At 44.4% G+C, this 16,377-nt stretch overlaps 1 protein-coding gene across 2 annotated transcripts in view; it reads left to right on the top strand.

The window, feature by feature from the left end:
• The window catches only part of AP3D1 (adaptor related protein complex 3 subunit delta 1), a 2,198,421-nt gene that overhangs the window by 1,910,030 nt on the left and 272,014 nt on the right, over positions 1–16,377 (top strand). For both annotated transcript variants that reach the window (XM_069649511.1, XM_069649512.1), the window contains one exon: positions 15,569–15,758. In XM_069649511.1, coding sequence (XP_069505612.1) covers positions 15,569–15,758 — 190 coding nt within the window. The remainder of the gene's footprint in view (positions 1–15,568; positions 15,759–16,377) is intronic.

Raw genomic sequence — 16,377 nt, 5'->3', positions numbered from 1 at the left:
CGTACTCCACAGGGATTGCTCCCTACGCGTAGAGCACAAGTGGCGGCTATGGGAGGAGATTTTACTCCGCGTCTTCGCAGAATGGAGCTTCCCAGAGATCGACTTTTTCGCCATTCTGGAGAACCTCCAGGTACCCACAGAACCATGCCAAGGCGAACGGTCTTTAGATAACATGGTCTGGCAGATTTGACTACGCTTTCCCGCTGCCCCCCCTCCCTCCGATTCCTCTGCTCAACAGAATAGTGCACAAGATGCACCAAGAACCAGTCAAGCTAATCCTTGAGGGCACGCCAACATTGGTTATCCCTTCTCATGGCAATGTCGGTCTCCCCTCCCAAGAAGCTACAATGCCCGTACAACATGCTGTCTCAAGATCAGGGAGAAACACTACATCGATGCCCTCAAACTCTCAACTTAGCAGCCTGGCTCCTGAGGTTAGAGTTCGGGCACCTCCAGCTCCCTCAGAGATGCATGGACATACTCAGAGGCACGGAAACCTACCACCAGACATTGCTACTCCAGAAAATTGAAGCGCTTTAACTGGTGTAATGTCAAGGGCATCAATCCTATTGATTGCTCACCTAAAGATATCGTTCTTTACCTACTCACCTGTTAGATTCAGGACTGGTTTTCAATTCCCTTAAAGTCCACTTAGCTGCGCTTTCGGCGTACACCACGTCCCACAGCAAGGTTTCATGGTGGAAGATTCCTGTAATTAAAACTTTTATGGAAGGGGTAAAGAGACTTCATCCCCTTATCTCCAACTTCGCTTCCAGCTGGGACCTGAATGGTCTTAGCAGACTAATGGGACCTGCCTTTGAACCAATGCACTAGGCTAGCCTTAAAGCACTCGCCTACAAGACCGCCTTCCTGGTGGCGATCACCTCTGTAAGGAGAGTTAATGAACTGCAGGCCCTTTCAGTTCAGGACCCATTTGTCACGATTCCCAAAGACAAGGTGGTTTTGCGCACACGACCTTGCTTTGCACCCAAATTTATCTCAAAATGTCCATGTAAACCAGTCCATAGAACTACCCACCTTTTTCCAGAACCCCACTAACGTGGAGGAGAGAAGCATCCACACACTAGATGCAAGGAGAGCGGTTATCTACTATCTGGATAAGACAAGGCCACCAAGGAAAATTAACCAGTTCTTCATTTCAGTGGCAGCTGGTAGAGCAGGGGACCCTGTCTCTAAATCGGATATTTCCAAGTAGATCGTAAACTGCATCACACTGCGTTACACTCTTGCCAAGAGAGATCTACCCTTCACGCCTAGAGCGCACTCGATTTGGGGCACAGTGTTATGCTCACCTGGTATCTACAGGGACGCCACCCAGCCGGGTTACTCGCTGGTATGCTTCTCAGCTTTGCCCTGATGTGGTCCGCGGGGAAGGGTCTGCCTGAAAATACAGGAGGACTGTGTTCAAGACTGACCGACTGGGGTAAGTATCCACCCTCCACCCCCGTATGATTTCAGTCCCTCCGGCGCCCTCTCCTCAACTTGTGGTAGAATTAGGCGTGCTCTCCGTCCTGCCTTCTTTGCTGGGGCGCGTTGTCTTTCATGGGCGAGTGCAGTCCAGTTACTTCACTGACGCCGGCCCGTTTGATATTGTTGAGGTAGGTCTTATTGCTGTTCTTTAGTTTTGTTGCTATCCTGCATGCCTTTCTTCGTTTAAAACGTCTCTTTTTTTCTCCCTTAGGAATGCAGAGCTTCAGCGCGGCAAACTGGCTTGGTTGAGCCCCGATGGTAAATGATGGCGCATTAAGAGCGCTATGATGCGGTAAGTAAGCGCTATGGGCAGCGCTGCAAAGTCTTGCCTTTGCTAAGCTGTGTTTTCCTTCCTAGTAGGTCGTGGTTTTCTTCAGTGCGAGTGGAATGTCCGGAGTGGTGCCAGCCGAGAGGCGACCAGCCAGGTAAGCCTTTTGAGCAGTTCGTAATTTGTAAATGTCTCTACTGCTTTCTTTAATGTTGCCTCTATCTTCCTCTTTCAGGTCGTTCTGTCCGGGAGGCGTGCAGATTCGAGGAAGCTGTTCTCAGTAGCTGCAAGTGTTTAAAGATGAAGACTGCAGGTAAGATGCTGCTGCTAATATGTTCCTTTTGTCTCCTTGCAGGTTCTGCTTCTCCGAGGTTCGAGGGAATAGCTGGACACGGTGAGCGGCATGTTGCAAGCTGCAAAGTAACACGAAGCGTGTTGTCTTGCTCGGGTGTGGTTTAAATAGCCCCAACAAAATAGTCCAGGTAAAGTAGTCCCTAGGCTACCACACCCAAAACACTAGACCGCATAGCTCGGTTCTTAGGAACCAAGCTATGTGGATGCCTCCATGTTGGCTGACAATACAATAAAGTAGCGCCAGGACCGGCCCCATGAGGGCTTTTGAAGAGGATGCCAGGCTCTAGAGGCCAGAGTCCTGACTCCACCTGGCCAATGGGTTTGCCAGAGGGGGTTTTGGTCGAGGGTCGTGACACACAGGGGCTACCATAGCATTAATTGCAAATATTCCTCTAGATTCCATTTGCAAAGCAGCAACCTGGAGTTCTGTACACACCTTTATACAACACTACTCCCTGGATACACACTCTAGGTCTAATTCTCAGATTGGAGAAGCGTTGCTAAGACATCTCTTTGCTACTGTTCCCTAACACATCCCACCGCCATCTCTGGATACTGCTGCTAGTCCATGCACAGCATGTGATTGTAAGCAGATCCACAAGCATCTGAAGACATGCACTACTCACCGTAATAGCGTTTCTGATGATTGTATCTGCTTAGATTCACGTGTGCCCTCCCTTCCTCCCCTAGTGGAGTAGAAGGAACATAGACCACTTACACCTTTTCTCTTCAGTACTCGCTCACACTGACTATAAGGCTCCCTCAAGGCAGAAAAAATACAACCAGAGGGACCTCGACGCGTGAGGGATTTTGGGTGCAGTACATGTCACGTTAGGGATAGTGTTGGTCACACCCATTCAATGTCCCCTTTCAATCTTCGAAAGAAAGATGCAATACTCTGCGATTTCCACTAGATGTCGGACTATATGCACAGCATTTGAGTCTAAGCAGATATTCATCAGAAATGCTATTATGGTGAGTAATGCAAGTCATTCTGATTCTGAATATTTTTATTTTGCTTATGGTTCAAACAAACCTTTAAAAAAAATAACCTGTATCATAAGTTTACATATATCAAATACAGACACTATTCAAATCAAAAGTACACACTAAACAAAATATAACAATCACATCGTCAATCATAAAAAATTACTGGAGTTCTAAAATCTCTTTTTCAATTATTCTTAAAAATGACACTAATGCGAAGGTCAATGCTCTATCATGTCCTTGCATTAGCTGGTTCCAAAGTGACATCTATGGTTTTACTCCAATCCAATTCAAAAAGTTTGTGTTTGACCTAACCCGGACGAATGTACAAATCGTCATAATCCTCTCCCATATCCCTCAAGATCTTAGCCATTCTTATATAGTAAGATGTGAAGGAGCTGGAAGACCATCCTTTCGTAAATTCAAATAAATCTTGGTATAAAGAATTACCAGGGAAGTTAAGTATTTTACTGTAGTTTGAGAGTGCACACCATGTCCATCTAGTTGATAAAGAAATCAAACCCATCTCATGCCTAATAATACAGTTCAGGATTGCCAGAGATATATGTAAGGCGGCTTTCAGCAAACTACCCTGCATTTTGTCAAGCTGTTTTTGCAAGTCGCATGCACAAATATCCAGGGCATATAGAAGTACCGGTTGCACCTTTTAAGGTAAGAAATTCTAAAAGTGGCATCACAGAGAATTTGCAATATTTAGCAAAGATGAATTTCATTTGGCTTCTTCAAGGTCTTGCTTTCTGCTTCAAATAGTCAACCCACGATGTAATTGTTGTCACATTACTTAAACGATATCCTAGGTAAGTAATTTCTTGCAATAGATGTATGGTTTCACCATCAATATTCCAACCAAATTTCTAAGGTTTATTGCCAGCCTTAAAAATCATAATGTTGGTTTTTAAAGAGTTTGGTTTGAGATTATGCTGGTAGGCAAATTCAGAAAACAAATTTAGTTTTGAATGCAAACCAATCGGGGTCAGATCAAATAAAATAATATCATCGGCAAAGGCCAGCCAATGCAATCTTAATGAGCATAGCCTTGCCGCTAAAATATCGTCCATATCAGATAAATAGATATTAAATAATAACGCTGCAAAGTTGCATCCTTGCTTTAGCCCTAAGAATGATTGAACTGGGTCTGTGATTGCTCCACCTTGGGTGATCCGTATTCTATCAGTGTTCTGGGATACCTAACCTATACATTTTTTTACCATAAAACATTGCGTACCACTGTATCAAAAGCTGATGACCTATCAATCGATCCAATATATAATGTGCCTGAGTTCTTTATTTTTTATGCCATCTAGCAAATGCACCATAATTGCTGTATTTAAAGTAGTACCCATGCTACATCTAAATCCAACTTGAAATTTGGAGTAGCTCTTACATGTATCCAGATGTTTATCAAGCTCAGAAATAACTAGGCTTGAGAACACTTTGGCTGCTGCATCTGTTAGATAGATTGGTCGGTAGTTCTCCGGCAAACTAGGATCCCCTTTTTTTATAAATTGGGATCAGAATAGAAGTAACCCAAGACTTGGGGATAATCCCCAAGGATATGATATTATCAAACTTGATTTTTAGAATCATGCCCCAAAATATAGGATCAGCCTTGTAGACACAAGATGGAATACCGTCTGGACCTGGTGCGCGAGAGATTGATCATTTATTAATAGCGCACAGGATATCGGAGGCGGTCCAAACAAATTGCTTTGTCGGAGAAGACAGTACTACAAACTCTTATATGTGAGCAAAACGTGTCAGCAGTGCATATTTATCCTTGAAATATGCTATGCATATTTCTGCCTGAATCATAGTCTTAGTTTGTTGTTCAGGTGATTTGCCTTTCTTAATCGCAGACCAGATGTCCCAAGTATTATAACTACAGATTGCTTTGATCATTTTGCAGTTTTGTCTGTTATATTGTTCAATGTGTACTCGTTTAATTTTAAATGTATATGCTTGAATAATTTGTTTTTTTAGTAACAAATATTGTGCTATTTAGGATGCTCTGAACTAAGCTTTCTTGTATCTCTGTTTTTTAGGCGTTTAAGATTTCTGATTTTGAAATCAGAAATATGTTTATGGTTGGTGAACAAAGGTTTTTGCAAAACTCAGAAATAATCAAGAGCTTCAGTAGTTAAAACAGTGACAATCTGGTCAAAGTAATATGTTGAATATAGTTCTGGGGTATTAAAGTCAATACTGCATTTGAGTTTTGCAGATACTCGATCGGCTAGCCTCTTGCAAAGAATTGGATTCCATCTTAGAGATATATTATTCCTTTTGTTCTCAATTACATACAGGCGATGATCTATATTCATTGTGTTAACATCGATGTACATTGTGAGGTGGGTGGGGGCATGGTCACTAAACTTTATTTCCCCAATCATGGCAAAATCTATGAAAGTTAGCAATGTGTTGGAAACGCAAAAGAAGTTGACATAGATCAATGTCATCGGATAACTCGGAAATGTTATATTTCAAAGGATTCCAATGCAGGTTAATCACTAACATAGATTTCGTACCTCTCTTATTCATAGTCACAGGGACAGCCAACACATGAATAGATGAATACACCAGCATTAGATTACAATCTAGAGCATTATTAATGGAAATTGCAAGCCCTCCATATGGCCTACACTCAACACCTTTGGTGGCAAATGAGCAAAGTGTACAATAATCGGGAAAAATTAATGGCTCAACTTTCATTGTTTCCTGAAAAAGGATAATAGATGGAAGTTCTGTTAGGCAGAATCATGTGCAGTTCCCTTGGGATTAAGACTACAGGAGCAGTAGTAAACCCAATTGGTAGCATTCGGCATCACCCAGATTTACCTCGTAGCTGTGGCTGAGCAGTCAGACCTCTCTCAAGAAGAGTAGGGCAGTATGCAGAGTATACACAATAGGGTCAAAACACAGTAGAGCAAACAAACACTGACCAGAGCTTTGTATAAAAAGTATATAGTTATTTATTTAAAACACACTTTAGGTAATACACTAGCACTCTCAATGAAAAATACTCTAAAACACAGTCAGGTAAGTGTATACACCTCCCTTGATAACTATCAGACAAGTCAGGATTAAAGCATAACTATTTGTTAAGACAGAAGTGAGCGCTTAACCTAGATGGCACTCCAATAGTTTAGGTTAAAAAGGGAGAGAAAAGGCAGAGCATAAAATAAATGGAGCAAAGTGAAATGTGCCCAGGATCACACGGTTTAAAGTGCACTAAAAGTCTTTGCAGAGTGTTCAAAAGAGGTTGGGTTGATGCAAAATATATAGTTAGAAGGCCAGGAGCCAACCCAGTTTAGAAGCCAAGGATTTAAGGGTCACCTTTAGCAATCTGTAGAAAGGGAGGCCAGGCAGGGCACAGTACCTTTAAGAGAAAAGAAGCTCCAGCGTGGGCAGTTGTTCCTGGCAGTGATTGCAGTTCGTTGTTCCGACCAGGGGAAGAGAGGATCTCGTCGAGGAGGAAACTTGGAGTCGTTGCAATGCACAGGGATGAAACCAGCCGCAGAGTTCCCGATTAAAAGGTGCAGTCCTTTTATTCGCGGTCAAAAGTGGTGAGCTTAGCTATCCAGCCGTCGGGGTGCTTTGCACGGGCGATTCAACCAAGGGCCGTCTTTGGAAGCCGAAAAGGGTGAACTGGTTGGTCCCACCAGCTCAGAGGAAGAAGACTCGTCCAGCAGAAGATCTTCTCTTGTCGTCGCGAAAGTGGTGAGGTAGCTGCAGCAGGGCTTCACCGGTGGTGTTGTCGTTGCAGATGGCTCAACTTCATCCCTCTTCGGATTCTTAGGTCCTGTGGCGACTTCTGAAGTTCCAGTCCCAAAGCCCTGCTTTTATGCAGAAAAACCTCCATTCATCAGCCTAGCTGTCAATCACACATGCTAAGTGGTGAGCCGGGTGGCTCGCCACTGGGCCAATCAGAGTAGAGTGCGACTTGGGTTGCTAAGGCAACGCAGTCCCGGGTGCCAATTCCCCCCTCCACCCTTCCTGTGGAACTCAGAGTGGCACCACTTGGAGGGCTTCTCTGGGGAAGCCCGCCAAAATAGTCGAACAAAGGGCTCGACCCTGGTCAGAGTTACAGAGACGGACACAAACTCCATTTTAGAATCGAGTTCTGGCGAAAAGACCCAACCGGTGATTTAATATTAAATAAATAAACCGGCGGTATCTTTAACATTGCATCAAAAAGTGGTGCGTTTAAAATGAACGGGAAAATCCCCTAGAGAATATTCCGGTGGACTATTTTGCATGGTAACCACTGCCACCAGCCAGAAACTCGACGAGGGGGGACAGAACAGTGCCCCCTAGAAAATAGACCCGGGGCAATCGAATTACCCCTTACCAGTACTTCCACAATATGATTGTCTCTACTGGTTCTGTTAACAATTTTGGACTTGTAAAGCCAATGGTGACTTTACATGCCCTGGGAGACAGTAGTCAGTCCCAGGGTGTGGAGTCTATGTTTGGGGGTCACTGTGACACCCCTGTGGTACTGCACTGAGGGTGCTGTGTACCACACATGCACAAAAACAGATGATACCCTATGGAGTAAAAAGAAAGCCCATATGCACATAAGAAGTCAGACATACCTCAAATCATGCCTAAGAGTTGGAAAAAAAGAGTCTCACTCTTAGCAGGAGAAAAAAACAAACCCCAAAAAGTCCAGCAAAGCTGCTGGGGGCCTCACTAGGTTTGGGAAATTAGCCTTATAAGAGAATTCTCCCTAACAAGTTCATTCTCATCAAGAGTTGATAACCATTTTGCAATATTACAAAAGCCACAAGAATTCCATGAGTATAGGTGAGTACGGCCTTCACATTGATTTATGAGGTGGATAAATTAGGGTTTGCCAAAAAAAAAAAATCAATATTGGTTCAATCCATTGCATTTCATTGTTGTTGCACGCAATTATCAATAATTGGGAGATGCATCATTTTTCATTCTTTGCACTGGCAGACATATCCTCCTTTGTAACATTCGCTGGGAGGTCGGATTGGCATATAGAAACTTCTCGGCTGTATTTACATCATTAAATGTAAATAATGAAAATCCCATTTCAGCTAACTCCTTTCTATAAGACCATACTTGAATACTTCAATACTTGTTCAGAGTACAAATGACATGTCACCCGATAGTTATTCGTTGGAGCAAGCGAGATCTTATCAATATCATTGGAAGCCAAAATTCTTAAGGGTGGAATTGCATATAAGAGGTCAAGTGAATACCTGCCATTAATATGCAAGCTTCCTAGGATTTCCCTTTGTCCTTCCAGGCCCATCATGTTAATACCTTTATTATGACTTTTGTTTATCTGATCAATGTGTTCACTAGCGTTGTTAATGGATTGCTCTGTCTTTCTGATTCCTTGAGATAGCATTACAGAGTTACTGACAATAGAAGTTGTTTCATCCAAATTTAGAAAATTCTTCAAATTGGCTAATGCCTCATTGTGACATCTTACTAGGGGTTGAGTAGTTATACGCTGCTCAGTTAACACGGTCCCTATTGCTACAGGGTTTAGTAGTTGGTTGACAGTTTCCAATGATAGAGTGCCATCCTTTAGAGCGTTCACTAAGGATTCTTGGTCAAAGCTCTTTAGGTGTAACCGGTTATGTTCTAAACCGGGAGCTGGTACCTCGGTTCTGGGGACACCTGCACCGTCTGCTGCATTTAATGAAACATAGTTTGGATTCTGCATTCTAAGTCTCCCTGGGGTTTGCGCAGATGGCACCGGACTGTTAGCCTCCAAGCTTATAAGGGCAATATGATTTGCATTTAGCATTTCATAGGCTAGTTGTTTACATTTTCCACCACCAGTAAGTACAATGGTATAATTGTCAATATTCTTCTGAAGTTTAATATCAGGTCTTAATGGGAGGCTACAAGTTTCAGAATATAGCAATGGTAATCCCTTTACCGTGTTGATCAGAACAGAGCGAGGAACACCTAGCTTGATTGTGTCAGCGATTGGATTAGAAGACAGTAAAGAACTGTTAGAGGTACATTTCCTCCCATCACTTTGAAATTAATTTGGTAGAATTTTTGGAACTTTCACCGTCTCCTTCGGATTCAGTCACAGTAATAGAAGCCTTTGTAGATCCACACTTATTTTGTGTGTTAGTACACTCTGTGTGAATCTCCACGATGTCTACATAATCATCACTGCAACATATTGATTTTATTTTACCGTCCTTTGACGCGGACTCCCGATTGCCTTTTGTTCCAAGATGCGCCTGACTTTCCTTAGAGAGTTGGGCAACATCGATCATATCCTCCCCCCACTATCAGAAGCCACTGATATCTCTTTTTTTGCTTTTTTCATTGGCGGCTCTCCTTTTTTTCTGCATGTTTTATAACGCGTTTTTGGTTTTTACGATATCGTTTGGCGGTATAACCTGAGTAATTTGTGAAATAATCTTCAGACAGTTCCCCATTCATTTGTTGTTCTATAATATTAGTTAGAACTGTAGAGCTATCTGCAAGATCCTCCCTACTAGGGGTCATCTCATTGGCAGTGGAATGGCATAGATTATTCCTGAGATCCGCTAGAGAAGAGTTGATAATCCCTATCTCTAATACCAACATATCAATCCCTTTTAATGGTAAGGTCCCATGTTCAGATATATTGGCAATGTAAGCCTCAGTCGATTGCATTCCTTGTTCATGAGTGATTTTAACTTTTGCAACTTCCGCATTCTTCAAACTATACTTTGCCCCTTCATGTGCAAATATAAAGCCTTCTAGTCTATTTAGTTTAGACATCATATCAATCATGGTATGTTTTATATCACGTAATTCTAATGAGTAATATGTCCTTTGTCTAGTAAGTCCAAAATCCTAACTATTACAGGAAAGGTATATGGTCCTGTTCTTTCGGTGTAGATGGTGATTGTGCGCACCTGCCAATATTCTGAGCGGAGGGAAGACTTATATCTTGTTCCTGGATATGATCATTATCAGGTTCTGTGCTTTTCAGCGTTTTGTTTACATCATATACAGGCTGAGGTGAATTGGGCGGGTTGAAAAATCCATTCCCATAGACATATTCACTAGAGTCCCTTACCTTAGGTATCAGTGGGGTTAATAGACCAATAGATAGTCTAATGCGGGAATCAAGGTCTGCCATCGCATTCATATCAAAATCACCACTTGAAGGAGGAGATTCATTTGATGTAGACAGGGACGGATTGTTTTTATCCACATCCCTCTGTAAAAGTGTCACAATACCAGTCGCATCCTGATACATTGGATAGTCATTAGTGATGTTTGACCTTTGGTCGATGGATTTCGCCTCTGTTGCAGGATCATCTATGTTTGTTGACAAAGCTTCAGGTTCCCCGATAGGGTTATCTGTAGTATTGTTTGACACACATTGGGAAGTCGCCATAGCAGTAGACTTTCCACTTCTTGGGCCACTTGCCATAGTAACAAAGAGGGTCTAAACACTAATTCTGACTCTCGAATAGTACACAGTCATTAACACTACAAAAGAGGCAATCACCCACAGCGGTTATATACCAGGTGTGGAGATGGCAATAGAATCTGGAAAGCAGTAGGTATGGTAGTAGGACACAGTGTGGCAGAATTATAGAAAAGCAGAGAAGAGCAGGTGAAGGCGTTAGTAACAATACTCACAATAAATGTTAGACTAAATAGGCAGTAAGGCAGCCCAATGTTCAGTTACAAAAACCGACCCACATTAGACTTCCTAATTCCATGCAACATTTGAGTCGGTGAATCACCAACTTAGCAACCTACTAGTTACAACTAGATGGTTACAAGGTAACTCTTCTTACCATCGTATAATGTACTGGTCTCTGAGCATTCATACTGCATAGTGATATATAAGAGCAAAAACCTTGGAATACGATCACCCACCCGAACAGCCAAACAGCACTTGCAGGCACTTCCGGGGTGCGCGTCCCCGTGCTGTTATGTAGGCTGTCGGGCGCCGGAAATGGGCGCGTCGTATCGTGACCCTAGAACCAGGCAAAGAGAAGAAGGGATTCAGATGTAATTGTACAAAGGCACCTCAGCGCGAGTGCAAACAGTGTCCGAGCGCGAGTCACAGCGCAAAAGTCTACGAATAATTACTTGAGTGCAAAGGCTAGTAACACCCTCCAAGTTACAGCATGCTGGCAAGCTTGCAAGATTGCTTCCTCTTGCCGACGCCGCCTGATCAAAGCGGTTTCTGTAGCCGATGGAGAACAGGAGTGTCCTCAGAACGTGCCCAGCCAAACAGTACTTGCAGGCACTTCTGAATATTGTGGAACCCTATCAGCCAGGTTTTTTCTTCTAGTTGGGAAGTTCGTTGTTATTGTTAACCTCTTATGGGCTGTTTAGCCTTTCTCTCACTGTTTTCCTCTGCACCGCTCGAGCTCGGGGAAAAATGGGGGAACTGAGGTATGGGGCGTGGTGTGTATATATACGACGCCCGACATCACGTCTGGAGCCAACTATCAAGTACCGAGCAAGACAGATCGGCGGCTGGGTCGAGGTCCACTGCGCCCCTTGTGGAAGAATTTTCCGAACAGCAGAGCTGGTGGAGGATATCTATCAGATGAGGAAGAATCCATACAAAGAACATTACGGTAAGTAATTTCTCCTTCATGACTGTCTTGAAGGCATTGCATAGTATTTTTGGGTCTCTAGCCAGAGCAGGCCCCCCAGGTGTCGGGTGTTGGTGGAGGGTCTGGCCTGGCGCGCCACAAGCCGTTCGGGCATCCCCCTGCAGAAAGATGTCCTGTCGGTGGCAAGAAAGGTCTGGGAGAAATGAACAGGAAATTGGACAGCTGCTTTTGGATAGGGAGCCAGTACTCCTGGCCTCCCACCCTCAACCTCACTCTTCGGTTGTTGCAGCATCCAGTTGTCTTTCCAAGGAAGACAAGTCCCTTGAGTCTTTTGGCAAATGTTATCATAACGCCAGGCTGCACTTGCGGCAGACCAATGCTGATGTCCTCCCAGCCATGGCGATCCAGAAGCTGTGGCAAGAGATCAAGGAGTTCCTGCCCAAACTTTCTCTGGAGAGGCAGGCCGCCTCCGAGGCCGATCTGGCGTTGGCCCGGGTTGTTGCGCAGAACCTCATGAAGTCTTCAGTCTCCCACATCGGCACAGCCTGCAGAGTCTCTGTGGGCTGGGGACTGGATGTGTTTCCCCAGTCCTCAAGCATGCGTACCTTCATGTCCTCATCTTCTAGCCACACTGGAAATGTCTGCGGTTCACGATTATGCTGCACCACTTCCAGTACACGGTGCTGCCTTTTGCCGCCCTGCATGTTGACGGAACTTGAATGCATTGGGTGGTCTCCTCTGCCTGGAGAGCCTTCACTTCTACCCCTATTTCGACGACTGGCTAGTGAGGGCCAGGTCGCCTGAGGAGGTGGTGCACTCCTGCCAATGATTGGCGGACGTTCTTCGACAGCTGCGGTTCTCCTTCAACCAGCGGAAGTTGCAGTTGCCTCCCTTTCAGGACCTATACTTTGCGGTACGCTGGCTTTTTCCACACATTTGGGTCGTTCTGGCATTCAGGTTGATAATAGCCGTACCTATATGGCAGAATTTGGGGCCTACAAGAATTCCCCCAAACCCATTTTTTCAGCGGCCAACCCAGTGGTTAAGGCCCACCTCAAGTGGTTGTCCAGACTTTTTCCTCCGGTCCATAGCTCACACCCGGTCTGGGACCTTAACGTGGTTCTTGCGTCTTTGCAGCGTAAGCCCTTCGAGCCAATGGCTTCGGTAGACGTCAGGCTGGTGACACTCAAGGCAGTGCTGTTTGTGGCGCTCACTTCGGCGCTCAGGGTCAGCGAGCTGCAGTCTGTCATTGTGCGAGCCATTCATCACTTTTCATAATGACATGGTCATCTTACGCACTCATCAAAACTTTCTGCCCAAGGTTGTCGCTCCATTCCATTGAATCACAAAATGGTCTTGCTGGTGTTCTTTCCGAACCCTCAGTCGAAGGGTGAGAGGGCTTTGCATTCCTTAGACCTAATAAGAGTGCCAAAGTTATATCTTTCTTTTACAAAACCCTTCACGAGGTCTGAGGCGTTGTTCATCCCCTTTGGGGGCTCGTCTCCCGGAACCAGGCTTCCAAAGCTTCCTTTGCCCATTGGATGGTCCAGGCCATTTCAGAGGCTTATACGGCCATGGGTTAAGGCGAATCCTGCAGTGATACATGCCCATGCAGTCAGAGCAAAGGCTATGGTGGTCGCCTTTCAGGCCACTCCGTCTGCGTTTTCTAAGTACTATCCCCTGGATACCAGCTCCAGGCGGGATGCAGTGTTCGGTCAGGTGGTTCTGAAGGACCTATTTGCTTAAGTATGAGGCAGGTTGTCACAGCTCCGTCAAAGGGTCTTGTTCGCTGGAATCACCCACAAGGATGGGGGAAAGGGGATGGGACGTATGAGTAATTAAAGTTACTCACTGTAGTGACTAGAGTACTCCTTGTTCTTAGTCCCCTCCTCCGTATGTCCCACCCACCTTCCCCCGCTTGTATGCCAGGGGCTAAAATAAAGCATCCAATGTGTTAAAAAGGGGATTGAGATGAGGTGTCTAAGGGCTAAATTTAAAGGGGTAGCTAATTTTCTCACTGCCAAAGGTTACAGTACCGTCCCCTTGTTGGCGGATGTCCACAAGGAGGGAGGAAAGGGGACTAAGCACTATTTTTACTCTAGTCACTACAGTGAATAACTTTAACAACTACACATGAAACGCACAGGCACACACCCAACCTAACAAACATTTGCATACAACAAACACCCCAGGTATTGGGCATTACGCTTATGGAGACAACAAGCCAGTGAACGCAATCAACCCATCTGCAAGCAATGCACACATACTCCAGTTTCTCCTCGTTCTGGACCTATCCTATCATTCTACCCTCCACCCTGCCCTCTTTCTTGCAGAGCCATGTGAGTGCCAGGAGACTGCCCCAGTGGTGTAACAGTGCACAGTATAAGACAACAGAACATAACCCTGGTCGAGGGCCTTAAGCAGGGGGACACTGTTGCCCTTCAGGCAATAGAAACATCGGTAGTTGAGCTCTGGGCCAATCCGGCTGGCCAGAGTCGATCTCAACCTGTATAAGAAACACAGGCCTGTTCCATCAGACACCATGCTACTTTCTGCACATTCCTTTCCAGATAGTTTGGAGGTCCAAGCTGCTACAGCAAACCTGAACACCACTTATTTTCCCTCTTTGCTCCCAGATAATAAGAGCAAGAGACTTGATACCTAGGGAGGATGATTTTCAGCTCTGGGGCTACGAATCGTGTCTCAACTGTGCCCTCCAAAACCCTTAGTGCAAAGCCTCTGCGAAGGGCACTTCAGCTGGCTGACGTGGAAGTCCCTGAGGGTTTCAGGGCTTACTCTTCCTCCACAACAGCTGGGAACCCTTGTATTAGCCAAACCGCTACTTTGGCTTCTATGCACACATTCGCCAAGCATTACTGCTTGGATTCTATGTCTGGTTAAGAAGCTCGTTTTGGCAGGGATTTACTTAGGTGATGCCCTTGATGGTGTCCCTTCTTCAGGTAATTGTACTGCTTTAGGAGTCTATCAAAGATGAGGAATCTGTGGAAGGAGAGATTCCATTAGAAGAACCAATGACTGACTTCTCTGTAATGTTCTTTCTGATTGACGTTCTTCCCCCAGATTCCTCATTGCCCTTCTTTCCTGCCCTTCTTAGCAGATAGCTAGTACACCTTAGCTCCATGTCCCTCTGCGTCAAAGGGCTAGGTAAAAGGGGTTGAACTGAGGTCACTGGGTGCAGCGCCTCTATTTATACTGGCATCAATGTCATGTCCGTTGAGGGGTGCGTAGAGGCATTTGGCAGAACCAACGCAGAGCCTCGCTGTGACCATGGCAGCGGAAAGGTTTCAGATGAGTGGCTGCACTGGGAAATAGATATCTTAGATGAGGTATCCGTGGGAGTAACGTCCATCGGAAAGAACATTACCAATTTGTTTCCTAATGCTCACAGAAGCTTTGGCCACAAAGAGTTGACTGGTCAGGGTGGACAATGACAGGAGGAAAAAGTTTGAATTCAAAATGCACAAGGAGAAGCAGAAAGGGGGGATTTGACAGAAAAGATATACCAAGCCTTCGTAGGCTTCTTTTAAATCAATACTTGCCTTTAGCATTCCTTGAACTCTTGTATACGTTTCCCCGAAAGACACTGAATTCGCTCTGGGTGTTGGAACTCTAAACCTGATGGATCTTGGAGGTTGAAGTCCTGAATACTTGGGTTATTTGGCGATAGATTAGGACTGGCCCCGTCAGTCTTACTGTCCGGCAGATTGGGGACTGAATGCAATGTTTGTGCTGTAACTTTGTCACAACAATACAGTCCATAGCGGCACTTGGCCCCATTTCACATATAAATATGGAAAGTTGTGAGCTTAACACGCTAAGTAATATTTTTATTCTTGTCTTTTTACCTCAGACGTATGACATCCAAGGGGATTTGCAGAAGGAGAGTCAGGTGACTGTGTCTGTGATATTTGAAAACCAAAGCAGCAGTTACCTGAAGAGCATGGAATTGAATGTGCTAGATTCTCTAAACACTAAAATGATGCGGCCTGACGGAGCTTCTGTGCATGATGGCATCCCAGTTCCTTTCCAGCTGCCTCCTGGTAAGCAATACTTTCTTGTGTACTTATTGCCAAGTGCAAGTTGATTCTGAAAAAGAACATTTTTGCAATACAAAATGTCCTTGTTGAACACATTACATAAATGTATACCAGTAAAGTATCTTTAAATAGGAAAGTGATGCTTTATACAATTCAACTAGTCACATGTCAACAAGAGGTTACATGTTCATACTTTAGCAAGTTCAATATATACAGCATTTTCATAATTACATCTGTACATTTTAAAACCTCCTGTTAATGACATCTATTTTGTAGAGCCCATACAAATATGGGGACAACACAATTTATATTGATGGCTTGACTCTAGACTTTTATTAGGAAATATTTTTTCATTTTCTGCAGCTTACTCTGGGGGACACATTAAAAAAAGATGAGTATCTATTGCTGACTGTGTGATCATGATGAATATTTGCTTTGTGGGGTCTTTTTTAACCTCGCTCCCCAACTCAACTAATTCACCTTTGCTTACCTGCTGGATTTATTCCTGTGATGAACTACAGGTTCCATCTGAATGTGGTAAATGCTGGTCTTCCTGTACCCTTTCAACTGCCTGTTTTCCATAATGAACCTGTGCAGGACTCTGAAGCTGCGCTTTAATTAA

Source organism: Ambystoma mexicanum, chromosome 1p, assembly GCF_040938575.1.
Source record: "Ambystoma mexicanum isolate Mex_15411 chromosome 1p, UKY_AmexF1_1, whole genome shotgun sequence".
NCBI lineage: Eukaryota > Metazoa > Chordata > Amphibia > Caudata > Ambystomatidae > Ambystoma > Ambystoma mexicanum.
This window is presented reverse-complemented; position numbering and strand designations above follow the sequence as displayed.